General features: G+C 50.3%; 1 protein-coding gene across 1 annotated transcript in view; it reads right to left on the bottom strand.

Moving 5' to 3' along the window:
- Positions 1-19,726, bottom strand: part of LOC147670603 (saoe class I histocompatibility antigen, A alpha chain-like) — a 526,786-nt gene that overhangs the window by 12,995 nt on the left and 494,065 nt on the right. Inside the window, exon 7 of the mRNA XM_086948135.1 lies at positions 10,604-10,649. Coding sequence (XP_086804261.1) covers positions 10,606-10,649 — 44 coding nt within the window. The 3' untranslated portion in view covers positions 10,604-10,605. The remainder of the gene's footprint in view (positions 1-10,603; positions 10,650-19,726) is intronic.

Here is a 19,726-nt window from a genome sequence, read left to right as displayed (position 1 = left end):
CAACCGGAACCAGGGGAGCCCACAGGACCCCACCCCGCAATGGCCCGATGAGCAGGAACACCGACCCACCACCAGGTGGGCTAGGCAGCCCGAAGCAGAGGGGGAACACCCCAAAAAGCAATATGGGACGTAGCACAGCGCCAAACGCAAGCCCCCAACAAACCCCGGCATCCCCAGGAGGCACCGACCCAGGGACAAGACACACGCCAGAAGGCACACCCGTCATCACCCCAGGACCGGCACCAGCAGGAGAACAGAGGACCCACCAACACCGGACATCAGGACAGCAGCGGCCGGATTCGAACCCACGGGCATGAGCGCAAGCGACACCAGAGGCACAAGAAGGACCACGGAGCCCAGCGCCTCGCAGCACCTAGAAGAAAAAAGTGTGGGTGAAAACAGCCAGAGCGGGGGCCAACAACACAACAAGGCCCCCACTGAAAATGTGACAAAAACACACACACAAGCAGCAAAGGAACAAGACACCCCAGCGCTCCACGCCACGTAAGCATGCCACAGAAGCAAGACAAAAAACAGAAGGCATACCAGGGTCGCAAATCCCCGAACATCCTCCCCCCACCCCGGCCGAGCACAGAAAGCTCAGGGCAAGCAGAGAAACCGCGCCCAGGACACCCAAGGCAAAGGAGAGGCACAGGGGCAGCAAAGGCACCAGTCGCGACACATGAGGACACATGAACACGCGTAAGGCTATGGGACAATAAGTGACCCGCCCAGAAGCACAGGACGCTGCGTGTCACCGCCGAGACCCTGGACCGCACCAGCCAGGAGGCCAACTCCTCACCCCACAGCAGAAGACACAGGCGGGCCAGCAAAAGGGAGGACCAAAACACATCAAGAATGGCGCCAACACCGTCCCGAAGGCACCGGAACAGAGGGCAGGGAACTGGAACATACTCAATGTGCCGCAGCAAACGAGAGGACCAACACACAGCAAGAATGGCGCCAACACCCCTCAATGCATCGGAACAGAGGGCAGGGAATGGGAACAAAAGGAACGTCCCACACACAGCGCTTATAGTACCACAGGGACGGAAGAAACACAGCCCCGGACATCTGGCATAAACCCTCCTAATGAGACATCAGGAAAGAAGCAGAGGACACCAAAGTCAGCCCCCGAACTGGACATCAGATTTGGCCCCGCATGCCTAGAACAGGAAACACTCCAGCGCTGCCAGCGGCGCAGCGTGGGGAGCCCACACTGCAGATTTCAACAGCGGCTGAGCGGGAGACCCTGCAGCCCTCCCCCCCCCCCTTCCGGGGCAGGAAGAGAAGAGTCCCGAGCAGAGTGCCATAGAAGCGAGGCTAGGCGTCTGCGGATACCAGCGCCGGCCTCCGAAACCGCAAGAAAACGGGCAGGAACCATACACAGGCAGGCAGCAGCATAAAAACAGCCCACCAAGAGCGCCATGCAGAAGAAAAAGGGGATCCCGAAACGGGACTCACCAGGAGTGGGTGCCAACCCTAGGAACAAGGCCCCCACAGCATCATCGAGCAGAAACCATCAGGAGCCCATCCAGCGAGGCACGGCTCCCCAGCCAGGCTCAGGAAGCCGAGCCCGTGACCCGGAAGCAACCAGGAACTCCAGCCACAGCCACAAAGGGCCGGTAGGAGCACGCAGCACACAGCAAAGCCGGGAACTCTCCAATCCAAACACCGGCTCCAGAGAAAGACCGACTCCAAGCAAGCCCGGCAGGCCAGGAGGCTGTCCAGGGAACCCCGCGCCCATACAGCCAAGCAGCTGGGCAGAGGGAGAACAGAAGCACCGCCACTCAAGCCCAGCAAGAGCAGCACCAGCACACCATCAACACTGTCGACAGACAGAAAAAAAAGAACAGGAGGGCTGCTGGGTAAGTACTGCTTATGCACTCCCGGGGGGAGGGGTAGTACTAGTGTCCCAGCATTCCTCTTGTTTTTTTCTGTCGGGAGATGGTCATCTCCACTTGTAAGTATGAAGGTGTCGAGGACGGAGGGACCTGGGGGTAATAATGTTGTGCAGATCTTCTTATGAACATAGAGGCCCGACGCACAGAGCTATTTATTTGCGTATGTTTGCCAAATTTACATGTGCAAGTAGCTTTTTTACAAGTGCCAAACTGCTTTTGCAATTCACAAATTGTGTGTTTTTCGCCCACGTGTAAGGTTGCTTGTGTGTAAACGTATTCCTTTGGGAGGGTAGTGAGCTTAGCTTAACAGGGCAGGGGTGCTCTGGAAGTTTCTGAAACAACACAAACTTAAATAAATTTTAGTGTGTGTACAAACTTCTCTCTGAGCTCCTACTGCCTTGGAAATGGTCGGAGAGTTCCGCATGTCAATGACAGGACACAATCCTTTGGATGCGGGAAGAAAGGAAGTGAAACATGCCGATGTAGGAGGAGTTCATAATCTAGTGGTCATGTAATTGGGCCAAGTTTGCGCTATATAAAAGTCCAAGGGAAAAAAATCACTCCCTTCTGTCTTATGAGCACGTGGTCCTACGTTCCAAGTGAATTTAAAAGCCTGAGGACTCTCGGCCGGCAAGGGGCTTGTATTTAGGTGTGGTGGCTGTTTCCCCGATGTTAGTGTTTTAGGGCTAGATTTAGGTAATTTTAATTTACCGATTCGGTATTTTCGAATCGGTAAATGCAATGTAGGTAATCAATCGGCAATATATATATATATATATATGTATATAAGATTCGGTATTTATACTGATTCGGTATTTGCCATTCATTCCTATGGGCCTGGAGGCCCATAGGAATGAATGTCAATTACCGAATCTGTAAATACTGATTCGGTAAAATTGGGAAAAAGTCAAGGGTGGCAGGGTGTCACTTTGACACCTTGCTGCACCCCTGATTAGTGCTTGTGTGCACATGTGGCACACATACATGCCCTAAGGGCACGTATGTCTGTCACATGGCACACGTGTAAATGCACATATTTGCATTTACATAGGAATTTGTTATTTACCACCAACTAATAGTTGGTGGTAAATAACGAATCCTTAAAGCCCAGAAGCACCGTTTACAGTGCTTCCTACATCTCATTTACCGATTCGGTAAATACCGAATCGGTAAATGATGATTCGGTAAATACAGAATCGGTACATACCGATTCGTTATTTACCAAATCGGTAAAAAAGCCTCCTACATAGGAAAAGTCTATTACCGGTCGGTAGCGGCCGAATTCGGCCGTTACCAACCGGTAATAGCCTACCTACATCTGGCCCTTAGTCCCTATAATATTTAACATTAGAACTACTGATGGAAAGCCTTGTTTCCAGTGAAGAGGCTTCCATTTGGGAACGAAAGTTCATCCTCTAATGGCCATAAGAGAGCTCTATTACAGGACAACCCTAAATTGTGTGAGGAACTTTAAAAAAAAAAAAAAATCTGTACAATTTTGCTATTACCCCCTGGTCCCTTATGTCCTCGTCCCATTCATTACAAAGTGGAGATGACCATCTCCCGACAGAAAAAAACAAGAGGAATGCTGATACACTAATACTGCCCCCCCCCCCCCCGGGAGTACATAAGCAGTACTTACCCAGCAGCCCTCCTGTTCTTTTTTCTGTCTTCGACAGAATAGACTGATGGATGCTGTTGATGTTGCTGCGCCTGCTCCTGCTGGGCTGGGGTGGCGTGCAGGTTCTTCTCTGCTCCCCCTGCCCGGCTGCCTGGCTTCGCGGGCAAGGGTGATGTTTCCTGCTGTGTCTGCCTCCCGGCCTGCCGGCTTGCTGGGAGGCATGGCTTCTTCCTGGCCGGTGTTCCGGATTCTTACCGGCCCTTTGCGGCTGGTGCGCTGCCTCCCGGTTGCTTCCCGGTCGCTGTGCGTGTCTCCCCGAGCTTGGCCGGGTGGGAGACGCGCTGCGCTGGATGTTTTGATTCCGGTGCCGGCTGTTTGGGTGGGGGCCTTGTTCGTGGTGCTCCAGCCCCGCTCTGGGTGAGTCCCGCTTTGCAGTGTTTTTTGCTCTCTCTCTGTGCCCTGCGTGTGGGGTCCTTCCTTGTGTGGTTCACTGGTGTTCCGGCTCGACGGAGGCTTGTGTATTAAACATTGTAGAAATACTACCACAGCTTGTTTTATGCCTGGGGTGTGTCGCTGCTCACACCCGTGCTGACGTGGACCAGAGTCGGAGATGGGAGCGCGCGGACATGTCAGGTTTGAGGGGTGCTACTGGAAGCGAGACGGCTTCCCGAGCCTGGCCGGGGAGCTGTGCCTCGCTGGATGGGCTCCTGCTGGATTCTGGACCGACGGTGGTGTGGGGGCCTTGTTCCTGGGGTTGGCCCCCACTCCCTGTGAGTCCCGATTTCAGGTTCTTTTTTCTTCTACACTTGGTGCAGTAGTCCGCGCTCGGTCAGCTGTAGAAGTAATCCGTGGTGGTTGCTACCACTGGTCTCTTCGCGGCTATCAGTGAATATGAGCCGCAGGTTTTTACAGCAAACCCGTCCCTCAAATTGGCTGCTGCCCGGATGATGGACTACCAGCTGCTTGTGTGTGCTGCTGTGTTTTTTTTTAAACGATCTGCTCAGTGGGGGTGTTCGGATCTGCTGGATGCGCCTCATGTGCTGTCTGTCTGTTTTCTCCCATGCATGTGAACTTTGGGCGCTGTGTGTGGGTAGTCCCTTTGTTCCCGTTCCCTGCCCTCTGTTCCGCTGCGGCTCGGTGTTGGCGCCATTCTTTCTGGGTGATGGGCCACTCGCTGGTGTTTGCTTCTGCGCTTTGCCCCACCTTGGTTTCCTGTCGCTGGACGTCTGGGATTCGCTCATCATGTTGGTTCTCTGGGATTTCGTAATGTCTGCGGCGTTGGTGGTTCTGGGTGTTTCAGTTTAGTCCTGCCAGTTCCTATTCCGTGTTCTCGTGCTTTATCCTGTGATATGGCTCTGGGGGTTTATGCGTGTACTGCACGTTTCTGTTCGCTCAGTTGGATGTATTGGGCGCTGTGCCTCCGCCTTGGCCTGCCGTATCCTTCATACTGTTTGACGCTTTCCCCCTGCTGGTTCTCCGGTGGCCTGTGCTTTCTATGCTCGGCCAGGGGAGGGGGGGTATTCGAGGGTTTGCGACCCTGGGATGCCTTCCGTTTTCTGGCGTGCTTGTGTGGCTTGGGGCATCTTGTTCCTTTCCTACATATGGATATGTTTTGGTCTCCTTTGCGGTGGGGGCCTTGTTGGCCCCCGCTCTGACTGTTTTTCGCCCCCTGCAGCTGTCCTGATGTCCGGTGTTCGTGGGTGCTCTGTTGGGCTTCTGCTGCCGGTCCTGGTGTGTTGCCTGGCATTCCTTCTGGAGTGTGTCTTGTCCCTGGTTCGGTGCCTCCTGGGGGTGCCGGGGTTTGTATGGGAAAAGAGAAAGTTTCCTACTGCTGCCTCAGGTGTCCACGCTGCTTGCCTCCTGTGTGGTTGGTTTCTGGCCTTCGCCCTTGCCTCCGCCCCGCCCCGGATCTTGCTGTTCTCCGGTGGTGGACGTTCCGAGGGTCTGCTCCCTCTGGTTCTCTTCTTCGGGGGTGCCCCTGCTCTGGGTAGCTCTATGGGCATTCGCTCTTTCTGTTTGTGGGCTGCCTCGGGTTGGCTTGGGTTCTGGTCACCTCTGTGGTGGCTGTTTTACTTTTTGCTGACTCTGCCTTTGCTTGCTCCTGGGGTTCCCTGTGTTGTTGGGGTTTTCTTGCCTGCTGGCTTGTGCCTTGCCCTCTGCTGCTCTTGTTTCGGTGTGGCTTCTTCGGCGTAGGTCTGTTGGGGTGCGTTCTGTACCCCCTCTTTTCAGGCTCCCTGCCCCACCTGATGGTGGGTCTGTGTTCCTGCTCCTTGGGTCGCTGCATGGGTTGGGGGTCCTGTGGGCTCCTCTGGTTTCCGGTTGGCCTGCCTTGCTGTTTTCCCTCGGTGGCCTTGCCTCCGCTGCGGTCTGGCTGTTGCCTCTGCTTCGCTTGGGTGCCCTGGATTTTCCCTTCCTGGCTTCTGTGTGGTTGGTGGGCATTTGGGGCTCCTGGTTACTGGCCCTGTTCCTCCCACCCCTTGGGCTACGCCTGGTTCCTCTCCTGGATGCTTGCCGGTGTCGTGCCGGGGGCTCTTTGGGGTGCTCTGTCCCCTCTGCCTACGCTTGGGTGGCTGGTGCTGCCTTGGGTGCGGCTTTTCTGTTCTGTTCCTCCCTGCCTGCACCTGTTCTCATCTGTTCCCTGCAGGGCACCTGGTTGGTTGACTGCCTGGGTCTTCCTGATACTGTGGCCCTCCCTTTGCTCCGGCCTGGGGCTTCTGGTATTGTCTGGGGGCCTTTTCTGTGTGCTTGGCCTGGCTGCTTCTGCACTGGCTCCCCCTGTGCTTGCCTTTGGCTTGCTTCTGAGGTTTCCTGTCCACCCCTCCTGTTTCGGCCGTGGTGCCTGATTGTTTTTTTCCTGACTGGGGCCTCCTGGCTGCTGCCGTTTCCTGTAGTGTCTCCTGTTCTCCTGGTTGGTGTGCTGTCCCCGTGCTCCGCTGTCTGGTCAATGGTTGTGCTTGGCCGGGTTGGTGCCTGCCTGGCCTCCTGGGGATGCTGGGTGCTGTTGGCTTCCTGGGCCGTCTTCTGTCAGGGGTGTTGGCTCCCAGTCCCTGGGTTGTTCTGGTCTCGCCTGGTTCCCTTGGGGGTTGCCTGTCTGATGTTTCGGCTGGGGCTTGTCGCTCCTGTTTGTTGGGCTCCCTTTTGGGCTCTGCTTCCTTGCTGGTCTCTCTTTGGGTCCTGGCGGGGTGTTCTGCAGTTGGGGCCGCTTCCTGGTGGTTCCTTATGGGCTTCTCCTGCTGTTAGTTCTCTTCCTTGGCTTGTTTCCCCGGTGTTGTGGGCCTGTATGGGGTTCTGTGGCTCTGGCTCTGCGGCCTTCTTGCTGGTTCTGTGTGGCCTCGGGCTCTGCCTCGTGGGTTTTGGCTGTGCTGTACTTCGGCCTGCTATGGGGGTTTTTTGCTGGTCGTCTCCTATTCCTTTCCTGGTTCTGGGGCCCTGGCTCGCTTCTTCCTCCCTTGCTTCCCCGGGTTTTGTTCCCGGTGTGGGTCTGTTTGGGTGCCCCACCCCCCTCCCTCTCTGCCTCGGGTGCGGTTCCGTGGTGCTCTGTCCTATGCGGGCCCCTTCCTCCTGACTGCGGGTTGTCTTTTGTTTCCTGCTGCTTGGTCCTCTGCTTTTTCTCCTTCTGCTTCCGCTTTGGCCTTCTGTGCGGTCTGGCAGTTTTGTGCTGGGGGTTCGTGTTTCCGCTTGCCCTTTGTTTTCATCTGGGTGCTGTGTGGGCTCCTTCTGGGGTTGGCTTGGGCCTGCCGTTCTGCCTGTGTGGTCGGGTTGCTTGGCTCTGGTCCTGGCTTCCTGGTTCTGTTGGAGTTGTTGTGGCTCCTCTCCAGTATTGATGGGTTCTGGCCTTGGGGTTGTGGTCTGGGTGCTGTGCTCTCTGGGCTTTTCTTTTTCCTCTGCTCCTGCCCTTGCTGCTTGTCTGGCCTGGGTGTGCGGTTCCTGGGCGGTCCTGTGCCGTGTGGGCGCCTTCTTGTGCTGCCCTCTTGGCTCGTTGGGCCGCTGCTGGGGTTTCCCGGTTGCTCTGTGCTCCCCTCCTGCCTTGTGTTCCCTCCCTTTGGGGTTGGGGTTTTTCTGGGGTTGTGGTCATTTCCTCTGTGTCCTTCCTGGTTTCTTGGTTTTGTTCCGGTCTTGTTGGTCTCTCCTTGCTTGGTGGGCTTTCGGCTGGGTTCTGGGGTTTTGGGGTTCTTCTCCCCTCCCTGTCCTTCGGGACGGGTTCTCTATCCTGTTCGGCTCCTGGGTTCTTGTTGCTTCCTGGGTCTCCTCGGCCGAGTTTCCAACTCAGGTTCCTTGGGGTCGTGTCCTTTGGTTTTGGGAGGTTGGCCGGTTTTCTGTCCTGTGCGTTCTCCTTCCTTTTTGGTTCGGGTGCTTGTGCTTGTGCCTCTGCTCTGTTGGCCGTTCTTTTCTTTGGCTTTCTTCCGGGTTGTCTCGGTTTCCTTGTGCATCTGCCCGGTCCTGTGGGCCTTTCTGCTGGTTCTGGGTTTGGCGGCCTTCTCCGGTGGGTTGTTTTGGCAGGTCCTTTGTGTCCTGGCCCCGGTCCTGGTTTCCGGTTTCTCGGGTTGGCGGCCTCCTTTTCTTTGGAGCCCTGGCCTTTTTCTTTGTCTTCGGTGCTTTCCCTGCTGTCCTGTGCTGGGTTGCGGGCCGGTTGTTTCCTGCGGTCTTCCTTTCCTCCTTCTCGGTGCGCTCTTGGGTTGCTGCTTTGTTGTGGTTTCCTGGGTGTGCTTGTGCGTGCGGAAGGCCGGGTTTCTGCTTTGGTATTTCTCCACTTTGTAATGAATGGGACGAGGACATAAGGGACCAGGGGGTAATGCTCCATTACTTACCGGTAATCTTCATTACTCCGGGTCCCGTTGTCCTCGTCCCATTCATACGCCCCTCCCTCCCTCCCGGGCAGCCAGCCTTCCTGTCTGGACTTGTTAGTACAGGAGGGCTGCTGGGTAAGTACTGCTTACGTACTCCCGGGTGGAGGGGCAGTATTTGTGTCCCAGCATTCCTCTTGTTTTTTTCTGTCGGGAGATGGTCATCTCCACTTTGTAATGAATAGGACGAGGACAACGGGACCCGGAGTAATGAAGATTACCGGTAAGTAATAGAGCATTCTTCACCCCACAATTCTAAGCCAGGACGCCCAGTTCTGCCTTGGAAGTTTGGCTCGATCTAAAAGCCCGGTTCTGCGCAGCTGGCTAGTGAAATTTGATCGCTGAGAGTCAGAAGAACCGAGAAATATAATGCCTCCACTCTCAAGTCCGAGTTGAGTGCCCTCCTGCGAAAAGACATTTCATCAAATCTTAGCAAGGGGAAGACAATACCACATCAGTGTCAGTGTTAAAAGGGCGCCTCTTGAAACTCGGCCGCCCGTGGCATAAGTGTCCGTGCTCGAACCAACCCTCCCAAAATGAAATGTCCATGCTTTGCTGCAAGCCCTTTGAAGGCCCTGTTGCCTTCCCCACCACGGCAGGCAAAAGAGAAACAGAAAATTTAAATAGCCAGAGGACTCGAAACTGTTGCAGGCTCACAGGTTGACGGGACGACTGCTGTGCTGCGCGCACACTTCGCAGTAACTCTGCCTTCCCTGGTTCAGGGCTTTGGTGCATTCTTGTCTTCACATGTACAAAACCTAACTCTCAGCTAACATGCACTCTCCGTGGGAGGAGTCAGGCTGATGGAGGTCTATTAATAAAGGAGGAGCGAAAGGGGAGTCAGTTGCAGGCAAGTCTTTTGTCTGGCCAGCTGGTGCATGGCCCAGCAGCTTCATTAAAAAATGGCCTATATATACTTTTTATGTTTTTGATCTCATTGCACATCCATACCTCTTTACAATGGCTTTTGATTAAAATGCACCTTAAACGCGAATGCTTTTTATTTCCGAACACAGAGATGGTGCACTATGTTGATTTTTGCTTTCCTTTCTACCTCTCTCGAGTGAGAGTGGAGTTAAGGGAGGAGAGAGTGAGAGAAAACACAGTTATGCGTCCTGTTACCAGCAGGGATCCTTACAAGAGCTGGGATTCAATTGAAAGTTGTGGCACTAGTAGCGAGAAAAAAACCAGCACAAGCGCGCGGTAACAGAGGGAGGGGGCCTGCGCGATTCCCTTGCTGGAGCATGCAGCAAAGCGCGATGATTGTGACCATATGCCGCCGCGCACTCCCGCAAGGGAATCACCAGATGTGCACGCATTGCCATTGCAAGCAATGCAACGTGTGCACGTTTTTGCCCCCAAAGCTGTGCTGTGCTGATGGCTAAAGGTCTCTCTCCTAAGCAGAACATGCATGCTGCGTAGGCGAGACCTAAAAAACTTGATGCCTGGAGTAACTTGTCATTGTTGATAAAACAGGATCTTTTTTTACAATGTACTTTACCCTTCAACATAACATGTGACTTGGCTATATTAGTCTTTAGGCCCAAGTCACTCATGAATTCACTGAATCTATTGACAAGAGTTTGCAACCCCACACCTTTTCTTGAGATTAATATGCAATCATCTGGATATAATAGTGCGGGGAGGTTTCTCTGCCCCACCCTTGGCACATCAATCACCTCATTGTTCAAAAAGTTCTCCAGATCATTTATATACAGACAGAACAGGAAAGGGGTTAGCACGCAACTTGCCGAACACAGCTATTCATAGTGATCGGAGATGACAGTTCGCCGTCCACCCCGTATCTCACTCTGCCCGTCACGTCGTGATACATTACAGTACCCTCTTATTGGGCGGTGTGGGGGGTTGGCCCTGTAGTCAAACAATCGTCAAGGGTCCCTACCATCCGTACCACCTATTAAGCTTCCACTCTCCACGGCTTACAGCCTTGTGCATGCAATGACAAAGAATGCATGCCACATGAAAATGTTTACGTACAGAATATACGCCACCTGGGGAGCACTAGGAATACAAACCCGCCCTGACGAAAGCCTCATCAAATCCTGGAGTCCCCCAATGGACACAGATGGCAAACCTTTCTCTCATACAATCCTAGGTGTACATTTCACAAGTAGATATTGTAGTCATACTTTAACCACTGAAACTGAAACAAACGAGAAGATTATTATTATAATTGAGTAACTTATGTCCCTTGGAGTGCGGCCGGCACCTACCTTCAGGCGGAGGACTGGCTGGACGAAGAGTCCTCAGGGGCTGGGTCTGCAAAGAGAACAGAGAGTGAGACTGCTGCTTCCAGTCTGGATATATCTCTTTTCTAATTCTTTATTTGTGGATTTTGCAATTTAACAATTCAGCAACAGTAGGGCAACAATGGTACGTTCCTGCACCAGCAGAGTGAGTACTACCAGTACCCAGCAGTGTTATAGCGTACAATTAGGCTGTCCTGTTTTCAGTTTCTATTTTTGGTAAATTCTGGTGGGGTTTTTTCAGTGTTTTCAAGATCTTAAAAAACAGTTGTTATCAGTGGTTACACATTTTCACGCCACTAAAAACAGCAGAAAAAGTGTTTTTCCGGTGTTTATGGAACGTTTTGCTTTTATCATTGATTGCTTTCTACACTGAAAAAACATGGTAGATAGACGCAATTCACTTACTATCAATACTGTCCCACTAGAAACTATGGTCTGATGTATTAAGGGTTTTTACCCATTCTCTGTGAGTAAATGTGATGACACATATTAGGAAAGATTTTTATAAAACTAGCCGTTTTACCTATCAGTGAAAGAATCAAATGCAGCCAAAATATCAAATGTGAGTTTGATATGTCCTGATTCTCTACAGTTTATAAAATAATTAAGCTAAACCTAAAACGTGAAACTAAACCCTGCATCTTTAGACCAAAGGCCACAAAACTGAAAAAAAGTAAAAGGAAGAAGAAACAATATTTTAGTGGCATCCCTAAAGAACAAAACTCAAGCAGAATAATGTTAGCCAGTCTTTCTTACTACTAGCTTGTATAACAAAGTTACATTTTATTGACCCCTTCAGTAAGATCAAAATGACTCTTTCACTTTCTTTTTCCTTTCTTTGAATGGCATTTAGTTTGTGGTTGTGCAGGTGTTTTTTCAGTGCTTATATGTTTTCACCGGTGAGGGCTATTTTTCTTTCAGTGGGGTTTTATCAGTTATTATAGGTTTAAACCTAAAACCCCACAGCCTACGTACAATACACAAATGTCATTTGTAAGCAGTGTGACACCTTCTGCCCCATCCAGCTCCTCACTTCCAACCATGCAGGTCACCCTGTCTCAACCACGCACAACCTGCCGCCGTCTCTCTCTCTCACCGTATGAGATATGCGTCTCCTTAATAAACACAGGAGACAAGACAAAATATTGACCGTTGTAAATAAATAGTGCCTGGACACGCCCTCTAGGCAGAAGCCTGTTAGACTATGAAACAGCAGCAAGGTGCCACAAATGCAGTAGGAGGCACAGAGGGCGTAGGTTGAAGATGCTTTCAAACATCAAAAGCATACACGCCTGTAACTCACACGAGGCCCAGTCTGGGCAGCAGTGCACTCTTATCAACGCACGCTTGCTCATCAAACATATGTTTGAATTTGCGGACCTGAAGAGCAGAACCTCAACATTTTGTTTGTCGTGGAAACCTAGGCAGATGAGACTTCAGGTCCAAACCTTGTGGTGGCTATCCTGCCAGGTTTCTATATTACTAGGAAAGATCGTACAGGGAAAAAAAGGGGGTTGGTTAGTGATTGTTTATCGGGATAACCTGAAAAACCTCCTTTAATGAGATCTCTACCGGAGACAATTGCGAAGTGCTTTCCTTCAAAATAACCATTCATCACAAGCACTCTTTTACTGGAATGTTGATTTATGTCCCCCTGGACCAAGGGTTAACTTTCTACAAACCTTGGGGCAGTTACTCGAAACCAAAGTGAGCTTACAGGATCATACCATCCTTGGGGATTTTAACTTTCACTTAGATAATCAGCATGATAAGGACTCAATTTCCCTTATGTAGGTCTGGCACAGTTGACTGAAGGCCCAACGACAGAGCCGGACAACTCCTGATGGAGTTTTATACTGTTCGTTCCTGGAGTTTAAAAGTATCCTGCACCTACTTTGGTCAGACCATGCAGCAGTTATGTTAACTCTCACACTGCCTCCTACAGCTGGCAATCGATCCCCTCCTATCAGAAGCCACAGGCGATACCAATGGCATCGCCTGAACAAAATTGAGTTTAATGATCAACTAAGATTGAGCAGGCCCCTCATACCCCAAGATCCGGAGATAGCAGCTTTAGACTACCATTACTGGATTGGGTCATCAGTTCAAGCAACAACTCCTCAAACAGCTGGGAAAATCAATAGGACAGCACCCACCTAACCTTGGTTTTCAGAAAAGCTTAGACTTCTTAAAAGGCAATGCCGCAGACAAGAAAGACGGTGAAGACATAATTATGATATAAAGGAAAAAGAGTGTTATAAGGAATTATTAACCCAGTACAAAGGAATGATCCATACTGCAAAAATCAATTATTTTTCAGAAAAATTGAGAAAGCGAAAAATAATTCTAAAGGACTGTTTTCTACAGTTCAAAAACTCAGCCGAGTGCAAGATCCCAGAGACAATATACTGGATCAAGCCTTCTGCGATACCTTGGCCTCAACCTTTTGTAGTAAGGTACTTTGTATTGATGACATGTTTACAGTGAGATTTGCAGTTAATACTGCATTCCCAGATGTGGATAGAGGGGAGATACAGGACGCTAGTGCTCCTTATATCTCTTACTCTCAGCTGTCAGCATCGGATGCAGAAAGTCGGAACCTACATGATCTTAACAACTCTGGTAACCCCGACTCTGCACTCTTTTCAGAGTTTCCACCTATAACATATGAACAGGTTATCAAACTTCTTTCTGCCGCCATTGGACCCATGCCCTCCCAAGATAATACTCTCTGCAACTGAGCTAGTTGCCTGCCATCTTACAGAGATATTCAATCTCATCCTTAAAACCGGTGTTTTTCCTGAAAAAAACCTCAATTTTACCACTTTTAAAAAAAGCCAACTTGGATAAAATAGACCCAGGCAATTATCGTACCATTGCCCGCTTGCCACTACCAAGCGAGGAGGAGGTGTGGCTCACTGGTTAGAGGCGGCAGACCCGAGTGCAGAGAACGGCCCGGGACCAGGGTTCGATTCCCGACGCGGCAGGGTCTTGGACCAGGATCAGCGGACTGATAATTCTCGCATCGGTGCCTACTCCGACCAGGGAGCACACTCGGCAACTCTGGGCATTAGCTTGCCTCATCTCCACAACGGCCCCACACAAACGCCGGGGATGCCTGGTTTCACCTTGGAGACCCCCAGGAGGGACTATCTCACAGGGAAAGCCAGGACGGGTTCCCCAGCGGTCTATAGCGCTACGAGGCCTCCGGGTAGCAGTGCGCTTTACAAGACACAACAATTTACAATTTACAATTTACCAGCAAAAACTGCTGGAAAAATATATGAACCAAGAATTGACTACATTTATTCTTAGCAATGACATTCTGGATCCATCTCAATATGGTTACTGAAGTGGACCCAACACCCAGCTTGCACTGATCACGGCGTCAGAGGAAATCAAGCACTCTGTAGATAAGGGAGGCGTGGCGGCATTGATCTACTGGATCTTTCGACAGCGTTCAATATGGTGGAGCATAGCCTCCTAATACACCGCCTCCAAGAAATTGGCATAGCTGGTGCCAGCCTAGTGCTGTTTGAATCCTTCCTTGCGGACCAGGAACAATTTGTGGAAATGGATGGTCTCAGCTCCCAGAGTTTCAGGCTTCCATGTGGGGCTCCACAGGGCTCGTCCTTGAGCCGGAACCTTTTTAATTTATATGTGGTTCCCCTGACCAGGCTTATTAAATCCTTTGGATTTGCTATGGTGTTCTATGCTGACAACACCCAGATTATAGTTTCCATTTCAAATGATTCCCATAACACAGTCCATAACTTTCACGCCTGTATGAGACCGGTGAGTAGATGGATGTCAGAAACTTGTCTCAAGTTGAACTCTAATAAGACACAGGTTCTTCTTTTTGGTAGAGCTTTATCCGTTTGGTCTTCGGACTGGTGGCCCACGGAATTAGGACCTCCCCCCATCCCAGTCACTAAGGCAAAGAATCTGGAAGTCATCTTTGACACCACCCTGTCTTTCTCCCATCATGTGAAAGTGACTACCTCATCTACCTGCTACACTCTGAAGGGTTTGAGGACAACTTTCCCGTTCATACCACTGGACCTACAGAAATCTGTGGTCTCGCCACTAGTCCTGTCAAGGCTGGACAACTGCAATGGCCTTTTGATTGGACTAAACAAAGTTCTTTTTGTCAAACTGCAGGTTATGCAGAATTCTGCCGCCGGATTGCTTTTTGGATTGCCAAAATATTCTTCCACAAAGGCGGCCCTCATTGCTCCACACCAGCTCCCAGAGGAAAAATTGATTCGTTTTAAGGCACTTTGCATTGCCTTTAAGGTGCTGCATAACCAAGGCCCTGCATATCTGATTGACCACATTCATTGGTATACACCGACCAGAATGCTACGGTCCTCTGCACACATGTTGGTGGAGGTCCCCAAAACAAGACTTTCTAACTGGGGTGGCAAACGTTTTTTAAATATCACTGCCAGACCTGATCTCTTTCAGCAAGGGACTGAAGACTTGGCTTTTTAAGGCTTATTTTTTTCTGTTATATCTTTATATCTTTGTACTTTAGCACTCCTCCTTCTCACTGCTGGCAGGATGTTGGATGATAAGTGCCAAGACGCCGTAGGGTAGTAGCTGCGCTATATAAATACATAAATATTTCAAACCGCTTTCTTACTGCTCTCAAATCACTTATTATGTATACCTTAAACAAGTCAGATCTCACTCACCTGATTTCTCTTCAATGTACTGATTTCCTCCAGGAATAAATACCCTGAGTCAGTCTGTGGTCACAGTGGTCTCCGAGGTCACACAGCTCATTCTCTCTCCAGGTCAGCAAAGGCGCGTTTTTTGGGAGGTGGGCAGCAGACAGGTGCAGAGAAGCAGACTCTGCTCTAAGTTGCATCTTACATGAAGCTGGAGTGGGAAGAAGTCACATCTTTCCAGCAGCCTTAGATCTCCTCATGATGAGCTTTTGCCATGGACCAGCAACATTGCCCCAGGACCCAGTAATGCCTCGAATAAGAGTGAGAAAGTGTTTCTTTTTGCATGGTTAGCCCCACTTTTTGCCTGGTTTTGATGTAGTTTCAATTCCAGTGCACAGTGTCCCTGCCAACCAGGTCCCCAGTGCCTATGCTTCTTCCCCAAAACATATCCACTATTGGAACATCTGCCCCCTGTAAATCCCTAGTAAATAGGGCCCTGGATAGCTAGGGACTGGAAGCTGAAGAGGGTCCCCCCTACCTGGGATCATGCCACTACCCTGGCAGCTTGCATTCCCCTGTGAGGTAGAAAATGACAAAGTCAACCTGGCACCCTGCCCGGGTGCCATGCCAGCCAGCGCTGAATGAAGGTATAGGTAATTAACCCCTCGAGCAGGCCTACACAGCCCTAAGGCAGGGTGCACTATGGCACAGGTGAAGGGAGGTCTTCATGAGCAGATATGTACCTACAGTATTAGGGTTAATTCCTTAAAAGTGTAAGTGCCAGTGAAGCCATAGAGAATACTTGGGCTGAAAACTCTACAAGTCGAATTCTACAGCACCATGATGGCTTCACTCACCAAAGGAGTATTTTGTACCAAACAACTCCTTTCAATAAATCCACACTTATGACATGTTTTTGGGCCCCTGGGTGGGGAGCCCCTTCTCTCTAGGACCAGAAACAATGCACATCCTGGGCGCAGGTATCACACCTCCACCCCCAGGATGGGCCAGTGCTCGAAGGGGAAGCTTCAAAGGCCTGCTGCCTTTGAATGCAAAACACAGCCGCTGCTGCTGGCAACAGATGGCAGCCCCTACTTTCCACCACCACATTGGGTGGGTAAACTGGTGGGAAAATCTAAAAGAATAGGAGGTGTGCCCACCTCTGCCAACTCTACACCTAAGGTGAGGAAGGCGTGGTGAAGCACATCTTTCAGTCCCTGCCATCTTGAAGATGGGGATACTGCTCCAATCAGGGCTAGGTATATGCACTCTCCCACTGGGGGGTGGTATAATAGAGCGTATTCACCCCAAGTAAGGCCCCTATTAGCCTTGCCAGCTACTCCCCTAAAACACCCCTAAAGTTAGTATTTAGGTGACTCAGCCAGTCCTAGAAACTAGATCTGCAATGACCTAAGAAAAAAGAAGACATCCCTGCAGAGAACATTGCAGACTACGACTGCATTGGCCCCAGCCCTACCGGCCTGTCCCAAGCTTCTGTGAACCTGCGACCTCTGAAAACCCTGGGAGGATTGCTACCCTCGAAAAGGACTCTAATCTCCTGTGGACAGCAGACCTGTCCAGAAGAAAACCACTCCAAGGGCTTCGGATTCAGCTGGAACCACAATCCATGCCCACTCTGCACCAGACACCCACAGCCTGAGTCTGATTGCCCCTACTGCCCAGTGAAGTCATTCCAGCTATCCTGACCTTGAGTCCAGTGATGGCTTACTGCTTCTGACCTCTTCAACAGCGCCTGGAAACTTAATCCGGAGCCTCCTCCTGACTGCGACCGGCTCCAGTAAGAAGATTTCGATGTTGAAAGGCACCTAAAGCCCATGAGGCTTGGTGAGGTGGACCAATGGTGCCCCAGCGACCTCCTAAATGTTTACTTACCTCTTCTGTTGTTGGTCTCCCTCTTGCAACCTCCTCTGCGACATTTGTAGTCTGTTTGTCAAAAGAAGAAACTTTACTGAAAAGCATTGGGCGCCAATGTTAATTTTGCACCCTGCACCTGCCCACCCCTGTGCCCTATGTGGAATATATGTGGTGCTTCTTTTTGGGCCCCCCCATGCTTGTGCTAACCCCCATAGCCGGGCCCCTGCAACCATTCCACTTACAGGCAAGCAGTGTGGCTCTAGGCACCCCCTGTCTCCATTGACAAGCATTAGGTCGAACTTTGACTTTGACCTCTGCACCCGGCCGTCCCAGAGCTGCTGGTGGTGCGGTTTTGGTCCTTCTGGAGCTGACAGCACGGGGTAGGTCCTCCGCCGACAGAGCGTGAGCCTTCGTAACGGCACGTTACTTCAACGTGCTCTTCTGATGCCATTGACCGATGTGGCCTTTAGTGGGACATTCCATGCACATGGTGCTCCAGTAGCTGGTAAATTACAGGTCAATGTACCCCGATACCAGCATCTAGTGTAGTTAACCAATGCTTTTCCGTTCCCTTTGGTCCTGAAGAATTGCCGCTAGATCCTCCTTGGGACAGTAAGGCAAGAAACATGTTGACCATATTGACCACATAAGTACAACTACCCACCCCATTATTGTGGTTAGTTGCCATCACTCTTTTAATCAGGGTAGGAGGCAGGATTATTAAAGTAGTAGCCCTGACTCACCTCTAACACACTACACTGGTACACTCTAGGGCCCCACACACACACTCACCAAACGGCAAGGATAAATAGATCTCTGCCAAAGAGCCCCCACTGAGGGTGCCCATCTGGAATTGCACCGCCGTCCCGACGAGGAGCAAGCCCAATGATGAAGCATGACACCTAGTGGGCTGGGTGTGTGAGGGCATTATATCCGAAAGGAGGAATTCCCTTTCCTCTTTTTTGATCAATGAACACCATCCTTGTTCTTACTTTAGTCACTTTTCCCCTGTCCTTCTCAGGAACTGCATACCAATTTTTGTTGTTCTCGGTGCAGTTTTGGTACTCACCTGACCAGTGCTGACCTGTAGGCCCAAACACTGGATATGCAAGTGTGGTACTTACCTGTTAATCTGCATTATTGTTTTCCCTTTTCCCCATAGGATAACATTGAACTGCTTCGAAAATAATCGGTGTCTACTTTTGCAACTGAAAAATATTTTTATTTAAAAATGTACTTACCTTAATTCGAAGATCTTGGTCTTAAAATAAAAAGAGTATATTCTTTCTAAAATTGGTCTGGATCTCCTTGAGTCGTGTGTCCATTATTGGTCAATGTTGTGCAATAAATGTCTAACACTCCTCTGTGTTAGGCCTAAGGCTGCCCGCCCACACTACCACTAACAGAGCACTTTGGGTTTTACATTGAGCCCTGGACACTTTTGGGGAACCCCTGGACTTTGTGCACGGTATTACCACCTAATGGCGATATTACATGCAGAGCCAGCTTCCTACACCAAGTAAATATAAAAGCAGCACTGTGCATGCCCAATCTTCCATTTGATGCCACAGGGTATCACCATAGTCCAGTCTAAAGCTTTTTACCTACTAGAATATGATTCAGATGCATCCATTGCTTTGTGAGGAGTACAGAGCGAGGGTAGATTCACCGAGGGCTTCTCATGGACACATCTGCTTCAAGACTCAGGCCTGGGAGTGGTGCAGATTTACGTAGAAGTGTGAATTGTACCAGCCCAATGTAATTATCTTGAAGGGGGCATGGTGGTTGTACACCCTGGTTACGGCAGCTTCAGGTTGCACAGGGTCACACCTAATACCTGCCATCTGCAGCTCTGCAGTTCCTCAGGGGCTCACAATATCATTCTCCTGTTACCGAGGCGTAGTCTTCAAGAATGCATAAGTCTTGAGTGATAAATTAGGGAGGTAAAGCCAAACATCCCCGAATGGGCCTATCAGAGAAAAGCCACTTGACAATCTGGAAGAAATGCATCTAAAATGGCGCCCAGGCCTCATGTACCCTCTGCAACATTTTGACATCTGGCCCTAATAACTCATGTGTTCCACAAGAGTTTTTAAAAAGAAAATGTTTTAGGCTCATCAGTGACATTGAACAGGAAGTTTACAGTGCATTTCTTTCATGAAAGACTGCAGGTGGAACAAGTCCCTTTGTGGGTACTCAGTCACTCGTGGCTTGTAGTAGGCCTGGGTGTCATTTAAATCAGGGGTCATTTACCATGCATCCATCGAAAGTCACGGTCAACATTTTATACTTAAAATAAATAAAGTAATTACCTGCACGTGAATCAGAGTTCAGAATTTCGAGCTTCCTCATTTGAAGCTTCAAACTCAGTCAGGGGACCAAGAGGCTGGATACATTCTATTGAATATCCCCCTCTGTCACTCACTGTGCATGGATTACAGGAATGGGTATTGTTCTGGAAGGCCATGGGAGAGAACACAGGACTGGATCCACAGGCACAGAAAAGTCACCCCTGCTTATACATAATACGTTCTGACCG

Source organism: Lissotriton vulgaris, unplaced genomic scaffold, assembly GCF_964263255.1.
Source record: "Lissotriton vulgaris unplaced genomic scaffold, aLisVul1.2 SCAFFOLD_1178, whole genome shotgun sequence".
In the NCBI taxonomy this organism is placed as follows: Eukaryota; Metazoa; Chordata; class Amphibia; order Caudata; family Salamandridae; genus Lissotriton; species Lissotriton vulgaris.
This window is presented reverse-complemented; position numbering and strand designations above follow the sequence as displayed.